The sequence below is a fragment of the Schistocerca piceifrons genome, chromosome 6 (genome assembly GCF_021461385.2).
Source record: "Schistocerca piceifrons isolate TAMUIC-IGC-003096 chromosome 6, iqSchPice1.1, whole genome shotgun sequence".
Taxonomy (NCBI): domain Eukaryota; kingdom Metazoa; phylum Arthropoda; class Insecta; order Orthoptera; family Acrididae; genus Schistocerca; species Schistocerca piceifrons.
Window position 1 is genome coordinate 542,755,419 of NC_060143.1, and position 17,797 is coordinate 542,773,215.

General features: G+C 39.5%; 1 protein-coding gene across 1 annotated transcript in view; it reads left to right on the top strand.

Moving 5' to 3' along the window:
* Nucleotides 1-17,797, top strand: part of LOC124802803 (medium-chain acyl-CoA ligase ACSF2, mitochondrial-like) — a 223,243-nt gene that overhangs the window by 187,065 nt on the left and 18,381 nt on the right. Inside the window, exon 10 of the mRNA XM_047263807.1 lies at nt 6,140-6,288. Within this exon, the coding sequence (XP_047119763.1) occupies nt 6,140-6,288 (149 nt within the window). The remainder of the gene's footprint in view (nt 1-6,139; nt 6,289-17,797) is intronic.

Below are 17,797 nucleotides of genomic sequence, written 5' to 3' on the forward strand. Positions count from 1 at the left end.
TTTTCCTCACCTTTGATAGAGTGGTGCTGCCGTCCAAGATCAAAGCAGGCTATGAAATTATCCGGTCCACTCTTACATTCTGAACCCGATGCACTGCTACCAATGTTATCATTTCAACCACACTAGAATGTCTTGTTGATACCTGGCCTAATGTGTAACCTGTGGTAGGGATGCAAACGAGGGCGATTGCCTGCCTCCTTCTCCCTGCTATATCAACTGCAATGGCGGCCATGCAGCATCCTCTCGGGATTGTCCCATGTATCTTGATGAGTGGGCTGTCCAAGAGATCCAGATAAAAGATAAAGTGCCTTACCCAGTAGCTCGCAAGCTACTGGCTAGTTGCAAACCCTGTGTTCTCCCGTCTGGCACCTATAGTTCTGTTCCTGTTACCCCTCGCTCCATGTTGGATGTGGCCACTCAGACATGTGATCTCAAATTCAGCTCTGAGGTTGTGAAATCACCTAGTGCCAAGGTATCATCACCATCCCACCATCCAGCTGTGCAACAAACTGCCAAACTCTCGCCTCAAGGGGCGAAGTCACCAGCTACACAACCTGTGAAAGGACAGAAGGAGTACTCCTGTGTAGACTTCCTCCGTCTGTCCAGCCAAACAACACCCGAGTCTTCCTCTAACTGGAAAGGCTCAAAGAAGTCCACCAAAGGCAAATGGTCTTTTCCTTTGTGAACTCGAAGATAATCTTCAACTGAGTCGCCCCCTGGTACCTTCGCTCGGCTGGACTCCATATCACCGGTGCACACCACCATCTGTTTTCCAGCGTTGGACTCCAAAGACCGACCGTACAAGCAAGCTGATGCATCTGTGGACCCCATGGAGCAGGATCCTCCTGCTTCTGTGCCCTGTAGTAGTGACTTTACACTGGCTGTCACTCGGCCACCACCAAGCTGACACCCCTACATCTCTTCCTCATCATGACTGTCCTTCAGTGGAACATTCACAGCCTTCGGTCCCACAGAGAGGATTTATGGCTACTTTTAGCATCACAGCATCCCCCTGTACTCTGCCTTCAGGAAACGAAATTGCACCCTCATGACCACTTTGAGCTTTCACATTACTTACCAATTCATTTTGATCTTCCCACGGAGGTCGGCATTCCATCTCATGGGGGCATCATGCTGCTCATATGGGATGACATTCATAGTCAACCCTGACTACCCATTTTCAAGCTGTTGCAGTTTGACTTTTCCTTCCCCACCTGACTTTTTCCCCCTCTGTAAAATTTATGTCCCTCCATCATTCGATGTCACCAGGGCAGACTTCCTTCAACTTATTTGGCAGCTATCTCCCCCACTTATGCTATTCAGTGACTTTAATGTGCATCATCCCCTTTGGGGTTCTCCCAGGACTTGTCAGAGAGGTGCCCTCTTGGTTGACCTTAATCAGCTGAACCTCTTCTGCCTTAACACTGCAGCACCCACTTCCCTTTCCAACTCCTCACACACCTATTCCCATTTGGACATATCCTTCTGCACTGCCCAGCTTGCCCATCATCTTCAGTGGTCTGTTCTTTCTGACATCTAATCGAACGACCATTTCCCATGTGCTATCCGTTTGCTGATTCCTACCCCATCCATGTGCATGCCCCAATGGCATGTTACTAAGGCTGTCTGGCAGCTTTACTCCTCCCTGGCGACCTTCGAAGAACAAGATTTCCTCAGTTGTGATGCCCAGGTGGACTATCTCACAAACGTTATCCTTACTGCTTCAGAATGTTCCATTCCTCGCACTTCCTCTTTACCACATTTTGTCCCAGTCCTTTGGTGGACTGAGGCACACCTTGATGCAGTTTGCACACAGAGAAGTGCTCTCCACATTTTTAACTGTCATCCTACAATGGAAAACTGCATTCATTATAAACAGATGTGTGCAAAGTGTCGTCGTGTTCTTCGTGACAGCAAAAGAGCTTGCTTGATTTCATTCAGTAGTTGTTTTAACAATTCCACTCCTTCCTCTGTTGTGTGGGCAAACCTCCATCATCTCTCTGGGACCAAGATCCATTCCCTAATTTCCAGCCTGACAGTAGCAGATGTTATTTTGAACCCTATCGCTATCTCCAACACCTTTAGGAAGAAGCTTTACTTCCTGCCATTGGAGGCAGAGCACAGTCCCAGATTGGGGAGGGACCATCCTGGCATTGCTATGAGTAATTTGGGGAAACCCTGGCAAACAAAAGTCTGGATGGCTAGATGATTATGTATACTGCAGTCCTCCCAAGTGTAAGTCTTGTGTCTTACCACCATACCATTGCGTTCAGGACATAAGTAATGTAAATTACAAAAAAATCTTTTACAAAAGTTAAGTATGAAGAGGAATCCACACTGACAGATATAACTGAGGACCTGAATAGGATGCATAAAAAATTTATGTGCTGATAAAGACAAAAGAAAAAAGCGAATAAAGAAAAGGACACAATGGGTGATCAGTATTTACCTCTAGCAGGCAACATTCATTCTACTGCTGACAAAAATATTGAAACCAGAGAATACTACCATAGCTTTTAGAATTGGCATCTCCTTTCTTCAAGGAACAAAAAGGGGGATGGTTGGAAAGGAGGATAATCATTCAGATTCAGGTTCAGAGAAACCCACTGATGTAGCCACAAGGGAATACAAAGAAGGAGAAGATGTCAGAGATTGTTGGAGGCCAGAGATAGTATATTGGCAACCACTGTGTTAGCTTCAGTTCAAAGATGATAGAAGAGCCAGAGTGAGAGTAGGCTGAGAAGTGGGAAGTGAAATGAATAATTTAATTAAGAAACGGGCAGAAAGGTAAAAGTGAGAGGAGAGGAAAAATCACACACAGATACATAGATAAACAGACAGACAGACAGACAGAGAGAGAGAGAGATAATTATAAACAAGTAATTAAGTAAAGCCTGCTCGGCTAGTCATGCGGTCTAATGCACTGCTTCCTGAGCAGGAAGGCATGCCACCGCCCGGTGGATTAGTGTCGAGCTCCAGTGTGCCAGCCAGCCTGTGGATAGTTTTTAAGGCAGTTTTCCATCTGCTCCGAGGATGACCAGTAGGTTTGACACCCACAGTTGAATGATTTTTCTATCCAGGACACGATTATCTCATCCAAGTTTGAATTGTCTCCGAAACTCTCGCTGAGTACTAATCACAGAATCACTGTTATGAATAAATTCCTCCACAACAAACGCACAATGCTCACCAAGCCACGTCATGGTGCACACTGAAAATGGCATGTACATCACTTTCAAAAAACACACTCCACATCAGTATCCTCACTACAACTGACATGCCGGCTACATCAAATGTGGGAGGTTTTATTGCCGGACCCTGTATATTTTTTGTATGTTATGGTAATTTGTTATATAATTTGAAGGCATTGTACAATAAACACATTTCAGTTTTATTTTTTCTGCCCAGATGCAGATTATAGTCATTGCTAGGTTCATAATCATGTACTAAACATGAAACATCCAGAATGACCTTTTCACTGTGCAGTGGAGTGTGCATTAATATGAAACTTCCTGGTAGATTAAAACTGTATGACAGACTGAGACTTAATTTCAATACTCCTGCCTTTCTTGGGCCTGAGCTGCTCAAGCACAACTCATGACACATTCTTATAGCTTTACTTGCGCCAGTACCTACTAAGCAATTTTTAACATAGTAATCAGTATTTTTTATATCTAAAAACAAAGATGATGTGACTTACCAAACGAAAGCACTGGCAGGTCAATACACACACAAACAAACACAAACATATACACAAAATTCTAGCTTTCGCAACCAACGGTTGCTTTGTCAGGAAAGAGGGAAGGAGAGGGAAAGACGAAAGGATGTGGGTTTTAAGGGAGAGGGTAAGGAGTCATTCCAATCCCGGGATTGGAAAAACTTACCTTAGGGGGAAAAAAGGACAGGTATACATTCACACACACGCACATATCCATCCACACATATACAGACACAAGCAAGGACAGGTATACATTCGCACACACGCACATATCCATGGATGGATATGTGCGTGTGTGCGAATGTATACCTGTCCTTTTTTCCCCCCAAGGTAAGTTTTTCCACTCCCAGGATTGGAATGACTCCTTACCCTCTCCCTTAAAACCCACATCCTTTTGTCTTTCCCTCTCCTTCCCTCTTTCCTCATGAAGCAACCGTTGGTTGCGAAAGCTAGAATTTTGTGTGTATGTTTGTGTTTGTTTATGTGTGTATTGACCTGCCAGCGCTTTCGTTTGGTAAGTCACATCATCTTTGTTTTTAGATATATTTTTCCCACATGGAATGTTTCCCTCTATTATATTCATAATCAGTATTTCTTTACATACATAACACTCTGAAAATATATCCATAAGGGACGATTAAGATTTTCAGCAATTTAAAAAGTCAATGAGCTGTGCTGCCACTTGTCATATTATATGTATTGACATTTCTTGCAGTCTGAATATAACTCGGATATGTTTCCTATTCACTCCCCAAAAAACTTTTGCCAAAGCTAATGACAGAATGAATATAAGCAAAATATACTGATCTGATACATTAAATATCTCATAGTAATGTAAGAATTCAGAGAACAGAGCGTGCCGTAGAGCTTCTGTTACTTGGTATTTTTACATGCTCTTCCCACTTTGACAGTCAGAGTACATTCCAAGAAAGTGTTGTGCTATCCACACATTGAATGGATTCATTATTTATTTTGAGGTTATTATAATCTTTTTTTGATGTAGAAGTTCATAGTTATACTACATGTGACTTTATTGCATGTTGCCCACTTATATACACTGCTAAGTGTTGTATCAGCTTTCTTTCTAAGTACTTCTGGTGTCTTGTGAGTGATCAGTATTTTAGAGTCATCTGCAAACAATCTTATTAACAGAATCTTCCGTCGGTTCTTGGTAGAACAACATTATAATAAATGAAAAGCACCAGTTTGCTTTTGTTCTACAATATTATTGTATTGTAGAACAAAAGCAAACTGGTGCTTTTCATTTACTGCTAACAATCTTTTGGTCCATGCTCTCTCGTTCATGGGAAATCATTAATGTAAACTAGGAATAGTACTGGACCTGCCACACCTCCATTTATATATTTAGGTTCAGAACTATGTTATTTTTAAAAAAGAGCTACTTAATATACATGATAAATTAGAATTAACATATTTGTTTTTCTTTATTCTAATTTTAGATCTGAAGATAGTTTAATACAGCTAAAACTAGTTATCACAGTTAAATAAAAAAGTCATATGCTGTGTGTTGTTTATGAAATTATAAAATGGCATAATTGTATCTCATGTGCCACAATGCTGTCTTTTTGTAAACAATGTTAAGTTAAAAAATAAGTGTTGTGTTGGCAAGCACATTTAAAGTAATGTATGTGCAAAATCTGTCTATCATTTATAATTGAAAGAGAGTCCCAGTAGGAATACAATAGCTTCTTTAGTGTCCTTATGAAGAAAAACTGTTTGTCACAATTTATAATTACAAATTAACTCCACCTTTTCTGCACTTCCAACCAAAATACAATTCTGTGGATTTGGCTCCAACTAACTCGCTGGAGCCAGAACTAAACACTTAAATGACCAGCACCTGAAGGCCAGTTATCCAACGCCAAAGCCTACTTCTCAACATTACAGTGTCTTCACCAGTGGCACAGTTTTGACAGTCCTTTCAAACCTTTTCTAAATTTTTTTCTCACTTATATGTTTAGTATCAAATATTTAACACATTAACTCACTTGTAAAGTAATCAGACATTAGAAGCTGTTTTGTACATGGGAGTTTGATTCTTTAAAGAATCTAAAATTTGCTGCTTATGTAGAAACAACCCATTGCATTTCTGAGAGATACCATAATATGAGATACGTTTCATAGCAGAGGGTGAACTGATCAAATGATTTTGAGCTTTATTCTGCCCAGTGAATTAGAATATTAGTTCACACGCTCATTTTTAAATTTTTCCCCTGATCCAGAAATTCATCGGTTATCTTATATATTTCATATCATCCACAAGTAAAACACACAGTTTTTAACAAAGTAGCTAACCCACTAAAGGAACAACTGTTTTCAGTAGAATTACAAATTAGAAAGTACAGTACTTCTGCTACTAATAAGTATGACTATACTGAGAACAGTCAATTGTTCTTTCAGGTGAAAGTCATTGACAAGGAAGGAAAGATGGTGCCAATAGGTGAACCAGGAGAATTATGCATTCGTGGTTATGTCACCATTAGTGGCTATTGGGCTGATGAGGCCAAGACTCGAGAACTGATAGATGAGAATGGCTGGCTGAAGACAGGGTAGGTACAATTTGAGCTTGATACAATTTGAGCTTGTACACATTTGATCAAAATATTTTTTTACTGTTGCCTTTATGTAAATACATATTGTATCCATTAGTGTAATGAGGTGGATGAACATTCTAGAACACATCAAACATTATAGAATGGTTCAAACAATGGCAAATCCAGTATGGATATTGTTACTATAGAATGGTTAAAACATATTCATATTCATTTTAAAGGATACATAACTATGTGTCCTGTAATCTCTCTGCAGTCTTTCTTTCAGTTTCACTAGTACTTGTCATCAGTATTCACTAGCAGTTAAAGTAGTATTAGCATAATGCTAAGTTCATAAAGGTCTCACTGCACTGTCACCTGTGCATTTGGTGGCATTGGAAAGTAATCTTATGTATAGCATCACATGGCAGCATCTGGAAAGCCCTCTCTGGCAATAGCTAGTAGTGGCCAGTTCAAATATTTCTTCTGTATATATGGGAGTAGTGCATCCTTCCACTGAAGGAAGGAAGGAAAACTGGGTTTCACTTCCCGTTGACATCGCAGTCATTAGAGACAGAGCACAAACTCATATTGTGTCAGGGACGGGGGAGATAATTGACCATGCCTTTTCAAAGGAACCATTCCAGCATTTGCCTGTAGCAATTTAGGGAAATTACAGAGAACCTAAATCTGTATGGCTGGACATGGGTTTGAACTGTAATCCTCCTGAATGTGAGTCCAGTGTGCTAACCACTACGCCATCTCACTCGGTGACACCATCAATACCGCTTTCCTCTCCCCTACAACTGCATACCGTCATTGCACAGTGTGTGTGCGGGCGATGATGTGGGAGGTCTGTGCCATTGTGCTGCTGGTGGAATTGGTTGTGACATGATGGCAGATGGGAGGAACGCCTGCAAAAAACCAGAGGTAGGACATCCATACAACGGCACAAGTGGGTATGGCATCATCGTTGCTGTGGATGCCAGAAGTTGAATGGCCGATGCACACTTGTTGTTTGCTAATGACATCACTATGAATGGTAATTGAGGCTGTGGAAGCAGCAGTGCCTGTGAAGGGAGCAGTTGCCATGTATGTAGGCAGGGCTTGATTTCCAAGGCAGAATCATCTGGTGAACTGTGAACCTGAACTTCAGCCACCAGCAAAAGGGCTACTCAGGGGCAGCAGTCTGGAATGCAGGCAGCTTTTCTGAAACATGAAAATCTATGGCAGGATCACAGTAGTCATAAAAAAAGTTGTTGAACTTGTTGCTGTCGATGAAGGCTTTGGTGCTGCAAATGATATAATGAGCCTAGGCAGTCATCTGAGTTGAATTTGGTGCTGTCAGTTATTGATTTGGTGCCACAAATGGTATAATCAGCTTAGCCAGTCATATGAGTCAGCTGTAAAAGACTCAATAGAAAACTTTGTCCTTTGTGCAGGGATAAGTTTTGAAGATAGGTCTGAAGCAGGCTGTTCAGGATGAAATAGATGGATCAGAGTGCGGTATCAAAGGCGGTGTGATATTTCTGTTGGTGAAGCATCATGCAAACACAGAGTGTAGTAGGTACTGAGCAACAACAACAGAGCATTTTCCCCTTGACTGTGAAGCGTGACGTTTGGTCATTGAGCTGTGAAAATGCAAACAAAATGTTCAATTTCACTGTTCAGTTGAGGAGAGAATGGTGCCATTTGGATATGATGAATCCCTATTTGTTGGCAGAATTGTTGAGATTGTAATGAAGAAAACTGTGGACCATTGTCTGAAATGATAATTTGTGACAAGCAATTCAAAGAAAAGACAGGAGCGAGTCCTTTCATAATACTAGCACTAGTTCTCAAATTTGTTGGAATTTCAAGTGGAAATCTGGATGCATCAGTGATAATGATCAGTGCGGGTGCATTGCTAAAGGCTGTCAGATGAAGAAAGGCTGCTGCATTGCACATAGTGTTTGCGTATTGCTGTGTCTGAAATTGATTTCAGATTACAAGACCAACTCATCTGAAGGTGACTGAACAATTGTAGTGATTGATCCTGTTCAGTAGCTTGTACAATCCTCTGACAGTCTGATGCAAATTAGATTCATCAGTTTGAGGACAAGGAAGCTTCTGGTGTACTGAATTCCAGATCATTTTCCATAGGTAAGCAAGACTTTTGTCGGATGAAAATGAGCAGTCAGTATCTTATAATGCAAATACTGATGGAATTTTGTGACACTATAGATGAGGGCTAAGGCTTTTTTTTCCCTGCTAACTGTTATTGAGTTGGGCCTTGTTCAACATCTTAGGCATGCAAGCTATAGGATGCTCATTGTTGATGACTTCGTGAGATAAAATCATCCCTACTCCATGGGATGGTGCATTAACTGCTAATCCTACTGGCTTTTGCAGATCAGAATAACGAACACATGGGCATCTAAGCAATACATGTTGTAACTTTTGAAATGTTTGTTCATATTCTCCAGGCCATTGGAAAGGAACATTTTTGCACTGGAGGCGATGTAAGGGAGCAGAAATTCAAGCTGTGTTCAGAATACATTTGATATAGCTAGTCAGTTTGCCTAAAACTGCCTGTAGCGCACACGTTTTTGGGAGAAGATAACCTCCAGATGGCCTATAAATACTTAGTCAAGAGATGAGTGTGATTGACGTCAGTGAGATGCCTTAAATATTAAATTTCACTATTGAAAACTGAAAACTTCGGTAATTTACACTTAATCTCTGCATCAGTTAAAACTTGAAAAAGAGATTCCAAATTTTCCAGATGTTGTACTGCTGTTTGTTCAGACTCAATGATATAATCAAAATAATTTGAACCTGATGGAACTTACATTGTCACTTTCCCCAAGAAAGCATAGAAATAATGCAGGAGCAGATGTGCTTCCAAAAGAAAGCTGATTTGTGTACTAACCACCATAAATTCTTTTGTTTCCTCATCCTGAGGGAGTTGAAGGCGACCCATAACCTCCACAATATGTGGGAGCAGGGAAGAATCAATAAGCACTTGAGCATCAACTACTGCTTGAAAGTTGGCACAAAGCCTGATTTTCCTGTTTGATTTTCTTGTGACAACCAGAGGAGATGGTCATTAACTAACATAAATAGGTTTCAACCATCAGTGTGCTCTAATCTGTTGAGTTTGTGAAGTTTGCCTGCTTTATTTCTTTGTTGAGGGTCCTTGTTGATGTACTGCTTTGTGATACCGGCTGAAAAAGTAGAGGGTGGAAGTGTAGTACTGACTACTGAAAATGATGTAGCCTAGAGGTGCACAGTTGTGTTTCACAGTCCTTTATTTTCACTGTTCACAACCCCTCAATATTACACAGTTATATGGCAAGTGCACTATTGTTTAACTGTCGATAAGTCACATTAATAGTTTGCAGGCAAACATCCACATACCGCTACAATAGTTTACTGTTTAACATCTACAAGCAGTAAAAGCCTAACCTCACATTTCACACTTCTTGAAGAATAAAAAGGTATGTTTGGAACAGATCTGTCATTGTTTTAGCACACAGCGTAATTGTGTTACACTTATTTCACAGTTAATTTGATGCATTGTTGTTGATCTAACCATTATGGGTTTCTCATCTGAAATTTGGCTGTGGACTGACTGTCTGGGACCAAAAATTGTGCCCTTACATATCCTCGCAATAATAGTCACTGAAACTACACATTGTTTGATGTTTAATTTACAGAAATTACAATGAAAACTTAACTCATTAAATTAACTGAATACATTGTAAAATTGCATCTTTTTAACAGTTTCTTCTACTACAAGAGTTAGGCCCAATTATTTGTTTAAATGATGAAATTAAAAGATATATTTATGCAAGCAATACTTTGACAAAACTGTTAATTGCCTTGAAACTTTGCTAACATGTTTTCGAATAGGGTCAAATAGATCCTTCAAGAATACTATTAGTTGTTCTTGTAAATGTTTATAATTATGATAGAATTTATATTTGCTTATAAGTCAACAATACGATTTAAGTTATGAAAAAATTACTGATTCTACCATATAATGAAAGATACTAACTAGGAGTAGTCAAAATAAATTAGATAATAAATGACATACATAAAACTGAGCACAAAATTAGATCTGGTGTTGTATTCTTTAAAACTGAGGGTCAACATTTCTCTTTTATGAAAATGCAGATTATACACATGTACATTAATGTCAATTAGTCAGAAATGAAAAAACTGAATTTTTAGGAGGCAGATGGCAAAACAAGAGGGGAAGTAAACAACATTCCAGCTTGCTTCTTCACAAGTTCAGAAGGAACTTAATTGTGAATGGGGCACTAGACATACAAGTAAAACGGTGGTTGAACATTGTCTTTGAGATAATGTGTGTTTGAAAACTCATTGCATGTTCCAGTTTTCAATCAAACAAATGTCCATAATTTTCACACAATTGATGAATACTAGCATGGTATACTTATGTATCAATAGCATACACATTTTCCTGAAAATCTAATTCAAACAAATCAAAAGCAGCTGTGCCAAAAATATTGAGACACGAGCATGACTGAACTGCTGTGAATGACACTGATACAGTCGTATTTTAATATTTTGCCTACCAAGTGCATATACCAGGAACAGAGATACCAGAGATGCCATTGTAGGCTATGAGGCACAGACATGATGTTTGGAGCTGAGGGTGTTCCAGTTGCTCATAAGTAGTTTAATTAGTGTGACTAAAGAAGCACCAGTATCTAGTTGAAATGGCACAGATCGATTCCAAATCTGTAAAGCTACGAATAGTTTGCAGTTTGTTCTCTGAATATGACTGTCAGTTATAACTTTTGAAATATTGTTTTCATCTGTTTATCTGTTTTATGAGAGACAGACCCATTTGTTGTTTGGCCATGTGAGGATAGCTGATCTATCATCCGAGTTTTGCACTGTGCACATTGCACTGTGATTTGGTTCCTGTGAGTATTGCCAGGAGGAGCAAGTAAAGATTCAGAATGTGAGATCATATTAATATCCATTTGCTCAAATCTAGATTGAAATGCAGCAGAGTTTGCTTTGCACTTCTTTTGCAGGCACACTTGCTGTGTGTGTCCTAACTTGTGACAGTATCAGCAGTCTGCTTGGTGAAAAAAACAATGTTTGTGACCATGTATGACAATACACTTGACACAAGATTTCAGAGCATGTGAATTTTCAGTGTAAGTGGCTGGATGCTTCATGACATGCTTCTGCTGTGGCTTGCAGCTGTTGTCAACATGAGCTTCACAAGCCGGAGTCTGCTTAGGACTAGACTCAGTGAGCGTCGCAACAACAGGCACAATAAAGTCAATTTCTCAGTTGTCTATAAGGTTGTGAATAATGGCATCATGAAATATTTATTCTTGAAAAGAAGCCCCACAAGTGTAGTTAAATTCGCAGTTCCTAGTAATTCCATTGAGTTCAGCAATCCAATCCCTTTAAGACTGTTTACTGTGATAATGTGTATGAAAAAGTTTGAAATGAACAGCTGCTACATGAATCTGAGCTTAATTTTTTTTTTTTTTTTTTTTTTTTTTTTTTTTTTTTTTTGCTAGTGACTTCCTCATTTGGTGATGTTTGGGGCTCTACTTGAGGGAATAGTTTCCTACACAATCTGAATATTATCACATCTATGCAAGAAGAGAAGAAAGAATGTTGTGAGTCACATGTGGTTTTGTAGACTGCAAAATGTTGTTCAAGTTGGATGCGGTACTCCATCCATTCCTCTTCTTTCATCAAAAGAGTAGAAGAGAGGAGGGCACCAGTATTCTGTGCTTTACTCATAGTTGACTGCTGAGCTTCCACCAGGTTACTTATGCTATTTATCACAGATGGAATTTGTTGGCTGTGGAACTGAATAAGTGCAGTGAGGCATTGCTCTCCAGAATTTGTTGCTGCATACAGACTTTAAATTACTTCAAGAATAGATATAAAATATTTAGGGTCTCTGTAACAATTATAATGGAAAAATGAAAAAATCTAGACACTTCCATTCATGGCTGTTAGTAGAATAGAAAAATTTTAATTAGTTCCTCAGGCACTGAAAGAAATATTGATTAGTTAAGTTTCCAGAGAAGCCAAATCGCTTTCTGTAGATTGAAGTAGTCACAAATCCTAACCCTGTTGCTAGTGATATCTGTTGTGTCCAATGGCATAACTAGTTGGATGAAGACTCCAGAACACATCAAACACTATAGGATGGTTGAAACATTTATTTACAATACATGCAATATAGAGCATACATAACTTTGTATCCTGTGGTCTGTCTGCAATCACAGTCTCTGTTTCACTAGCAGTGGTTTATAAATATTCACTAGCAGTTGAAGTAGTGGTAGCACCTTTCATAAAGTTCTCACTTCGGTTAATAAGTTGCGGGAACCAATCACAGATGCAGGCAGTGAGGTGTAAATTTGGCGTACATTGGCAGCGTCTTGTGGGCCGTCTTTAGCAGGGGCTCTGGGAGGGGGGGTATTGAAATGTTTCTTCTGTGGTGATGTGAGCAGTGTGTGACGTACCGAGTGTGATCAAGAAAGACAACTTTGGTACTGTAACACATATTCTACAAACATATTTGAATTCATGGTAGGGGAATTTGCAACAGACAACATCTAACATTTGGAAAGGGCATAAGTAGGAAAAGCTGTTCACAACATGAAGGTTGGTTTGAATGTCACAATGTGTTACTGGGTATGGTCTTGTTGGAGATGGTACAGTAGGGCTACCTATATTTTTATGTGACTCTGAATCAACTTGGCATTTTTCACATTAGCAAACCACTGGCAGATGTGTAAGAAGCAAAAAGTGCAGAAAAAAATTCTTGGACCAACTAATGATTGAATCCTATACCTTTTCGATTTGTAAGCCACATGGAACACTAAGACCATTCATTGTTTATGTGTATAAGGTGCCCCAGATGTGAGTAATTTTTATTATTTGAATTTTACAGAGTCCACCTATTTCATCTACTGCCTTTCAGCTGATGCCTATTCTGAGCCACCACCTAGAGCAGACACTTAATGGATTAATTCCTTCATCTTTGAATGTTCCATTCTCCTTTGAGATGGATATGGGGCTACTAGGATTACCTTTTCTCGTCCTCTTGACAATCCTCGCCATGTAATCCCCTCATGAGCAAATAAGCCGATACCATTTCTTGTACTAAATGTAAGCACCGTGTATAATTACAGGCCCACAACACTTTCCAATCCTGACTACACCTCCAAGGGAATGTACATACATACATACATATGAGATCCTACACGTGAAACAATGGAGTATCTCATCTGTATGAGTTCCTGAGTTAACTGTGACATGTACATAGATATTTGCGAATAACCCAGGGATGCACTGGTAACCCATGTTTTGTAATGACTACCAAACTGATGCATTCATAATAAGTTAGTGATATAGACATGATAATCACAGTTATTGACACACTGAGTGCTTTGTAAACTTGTAGAAGTAGAAAATATAGACTGGTAGGGACAGAGAGAAATAGTCAACAACAAACAGTGTGATAATTGATAAGCTAAAGGTAGATGAACCAAATATTTTCTGTGTCACTGGTTTGAACTACAATAATTTATTCTTCCTACAATAATTTATTTAATTTATTCCTCCTCCCTCCCCCCCCCCCATGGTAAGACAGAGATTTAGGAACCAGGTTTTAAATTGTAAGACATTTCCAGGGGCAGATGTGGACTCTGACCACAATCTATTGGTTATGAACTGTAGATTAAAACTGAAGAAACTGAAAAAAGGTGGGAATTTAAGGAGATGGGACCTGGATAAACTGAAAGAACGAGAGGTTGTACAGAGTTTCAGGGAGAGCATAAGGGAACAACTGACAGGAATGGGGGAAAGAAATACAATAGAAGAAGAATGGGTACCTTTGAGGAATGAAATAGTGAAGGCAGCAGAGGATCAAGTAGGTAAAAAGACGAGGGCTAGTAGAAACCCTTGGGTAACAGAAGAAATATTGAATTTAATTAATGAAAGGAGAAAATATAAAAATGCAGTAAATGAAGCAGCCAAAAAGGAATACAAACGTCTCAAAAATTAGATCAATAGGAAGTACAAAATGGCTAAGCAGGGATGGCTAGAAGACAAATGTAAGGATGTAGAGGCTTATCTCACTAGGGGTAAGATAGATACTGCCTACAGGAAAATTAGAGAGACCTTTGGAGAAAAGAGAACCACTTGTATGAATATCAAGAGCTCAGATGGAAACCCAGTTCTAAGCAAAGAAGGGAAAGCAGAAAGGTGGAAGGAGTATATAGAGGGACTATACAAGGGCGATGTACTTGAGGACAATATTATGGAAATGGAAGAGGATGTAGATGAAGATGAAATGGGAGATATGATACTGCGTGAAGAGTTTGACAGAGCACTGAAAGACCTGAGTCGAAACAAGGCCCCCGGAGTAGGCAACATTCCATTAGAACTACTGACAGCCTTGGGAGAGCCAGTCCTGACAAAACTCTACCATCTGGTTAGCAAGATGTATGAGGCAGGCGAAATTCCCTCAGACTTAAAGAAGAATATGATAATTCCAATCCCAAAGAAAGCGGGTGTTGACAGATGTGAAAATTACCGAACTATCAGTTTAATAAGTCACAGCTGCAAAATGCTAATGCGAATTCTTTACAGGCGACTGGAAAAACTGGTAGAAGCCAACCTCGGGGAAGATCAGTTTGGATTCTGTAGAAATGTTGGAACACGTGAGGCAATACTGGCCTTATGACTTATCTTAGAAGGAAGATTTAGGAAAGGCAAACCTACGTTTCTAGCATTTGTAGACTTAGAGAAAGATTTTGACAATGTTGAGTGGAATACTCTCTTTCAAATTCTGAAGGTGGCAGGGGTAAAATACAGGGAGCGAAAGGCTATTTACAATTCGTACAGAAAGCAGATGGCAGTTATAAGAGTTGAGGGGTATGAAAGGGTAGCAGTGGTTAGAAGGGAGTGAGACAGGGTTGTAGCCTATCCCTGATGTTATTCAATCTGTATATTGAGTAAGCAATAAAGGAAACAAAAGAAAAGTTCGGAGTAGGAGTTAAAATCCATGGAGAAGAAATAAAAACTTTGAGGTTCGCCGATGACATTGTAATTCTGTCAGAGACAGCAAAGGACTTGGAAGAGCAGTTGAATGAAATGGACAGTGTCTTGAAAGGAGGGTATAAGATGAACATCAACAAAAGCAAAACAAGGATAATGGAATGTAGTCGAATTAAGTTGGGTGATGCTGAGGGAATTAGATTAGGAAATGAGACACTTAAAGTAGTAAAGGAGTTTTGCTTTTTGGGGAGCAAAATAACTGATGATGGTCGAAGTAGAGAGGATATAAAATGTAGACTGGCAATGGCAAGGAAAGTGTTTCTGAAGAAGAAAAATTTGTTAACATCGAGTGTAGATTTAAGTGTCAGGAAGTCGTTTCTGAAAGTATTTGTATGGAGTGTAGCCATGTATGGAAGTGAAACGTGGACGATATCTAGTTTAGACAAGAAGAGAATAGAAGCTTTCGAAATGTGGTGCTACCAAAGAATGCTGATTAGATGGGTAGATCACATAACTAATGAGGAGGTATTGAATAGAATTGGGGAGAAGAGGAGCTTGTGGCACAACTTGACTAGAAGAAGGGATCGGTTGGTAGGACATGTTCTGAGACATCGAGGGATCACCAATTTAGTATTGGAGGGCAGCGTGGAGGGTAAAAATCGTAGAGGGAGACCAAGAGATGAATACACTAAGCAGATTCAGAAGGATGTAGGCTGCAGTAGGTACGGGGAGATGAAGAAGCGTGCACCGGATAGAGTAGCATGGGGAGCTGCATCAAACCACTCCCAGGACTGAAGACCACAACAACAACAATAATTTATTCTTTCATCCACTCATCATGCTAAGTGAATACCATCATGAAGAGAATGTGTAGAAAGATGGAATGAGACAAAGTATACATAAAGTGCCATAAGAAGAGATCTATTTTTGGCAGACATTGAAACCTGTCTGGTAGCTAAAAGGGTTCTTCAGTCCTCAAAAGCTTGATAGATAATTTGTAGGAGTAGGTTTAATAAGGTATGCTTTTAGTTTTGCTTTGAGTTTATAGGAATTCTCAGTTTCTCACTTTGTCAGATTGGTAAGGAGGCAAAATGTATTCTATCTTATATTGTGCTTGTGCATATCAAGATTCAATTGAAACCAACATTTATTATTAGCAAAAAATACTATTTAGAAATAATTATATATAAAAGTGGGCTTAAGGATTCTAAGATTTTCAAGCTTATCTCTGCAGATATGCAGCTTTATACATTGTACAGACCTTGCGGTGTTCCAACCAGAAAATAGTCCAAATTCATTTATTTTCTGACTATTGTACCAGTCAAAATGAAAATACAGTATTGGTGAGCACACTAATGGCCTTCATGGAACAAAGCAGAAAATTTGAGATGTTGGTATAATGTCCAAATGTACACTTTCTGGCTAATTAAATCTTCTCAGGTTGCCACCTGGGTGACTGCGTTCAAATTCCAAGATGTTTTGATGAGTGTCATTGTCATCATCTGCTGGGCATGGTCTTGGCATATAGCTGCTGGTGCAGGGTTCCGTGCTACCTGTTGAGTTTGGCATGGAACCCTGCACTAGGAGCTATACATTGTGACTGCGACCAGCAGTTGACACTTCATGAATCTGGGCAAGACTGAAGGCACTGCAAATCTAAATGACGGCCCATGCCTAGGCACCCCTCTACCACAGGGGGAGATGACCACTGCTCAGCTGTATAGATGGGGCCCCCATGCATCATCAATACTTTGCCAGAAGACAATGGAAATGACATTCATCAAAACATCACAGAATTTGAACGCAGCCGCCCAGATGGTAGTCTGAGAAGATTTCATAAGCTGGTGTAATATCTCCCTGTTCATAGCCACAGCTATGTACATCCTGACAGAGTGTTTGGTAGAGTGGAAAAAGGCTATTGAATAGAGGAAAATTTTATTTCATCAACTGATCAACTGAATACTATAAAGTGCCGGAACAACATGGCAGCATCAAGATACTAAATGAAGATTGGGAAGCAAAGAATCTCAAGTCAATGCTCTAAGAGCCCTACTATCTAATATGATCCACCCTTTTCACCCCATCGGAAAAACAGGTCCTGTCAGAAACTGCAAAATACTCATTGACTGCAGTTATCATTTCCTCTCATTGACTGCAACTATTATTTCCTATCTGATGAGAAAATTTCTTCCCAGCAAACTAGAGTTCCACAAGCCAGAGTTTCAAGTTAGGGAACAGGAGGAAGTCACTTGGAGCTAAGTCTGAAGGGTGGATGGAGAACCAAACCAAAGCCCAATTGATGCAATATTGCCATTGATATTGCTGCATTATTTTTGTGAAAGAGCACTTAATGCCACCAATATTGGTATTTTTTCAACCAATATGAGTTTCAAATGATCCAACAATGGCGCGTAACAGGTTCTGTAATTTTCCTTGGAAATCCCATAATACAGTGGTCATTCTCTTACCTACC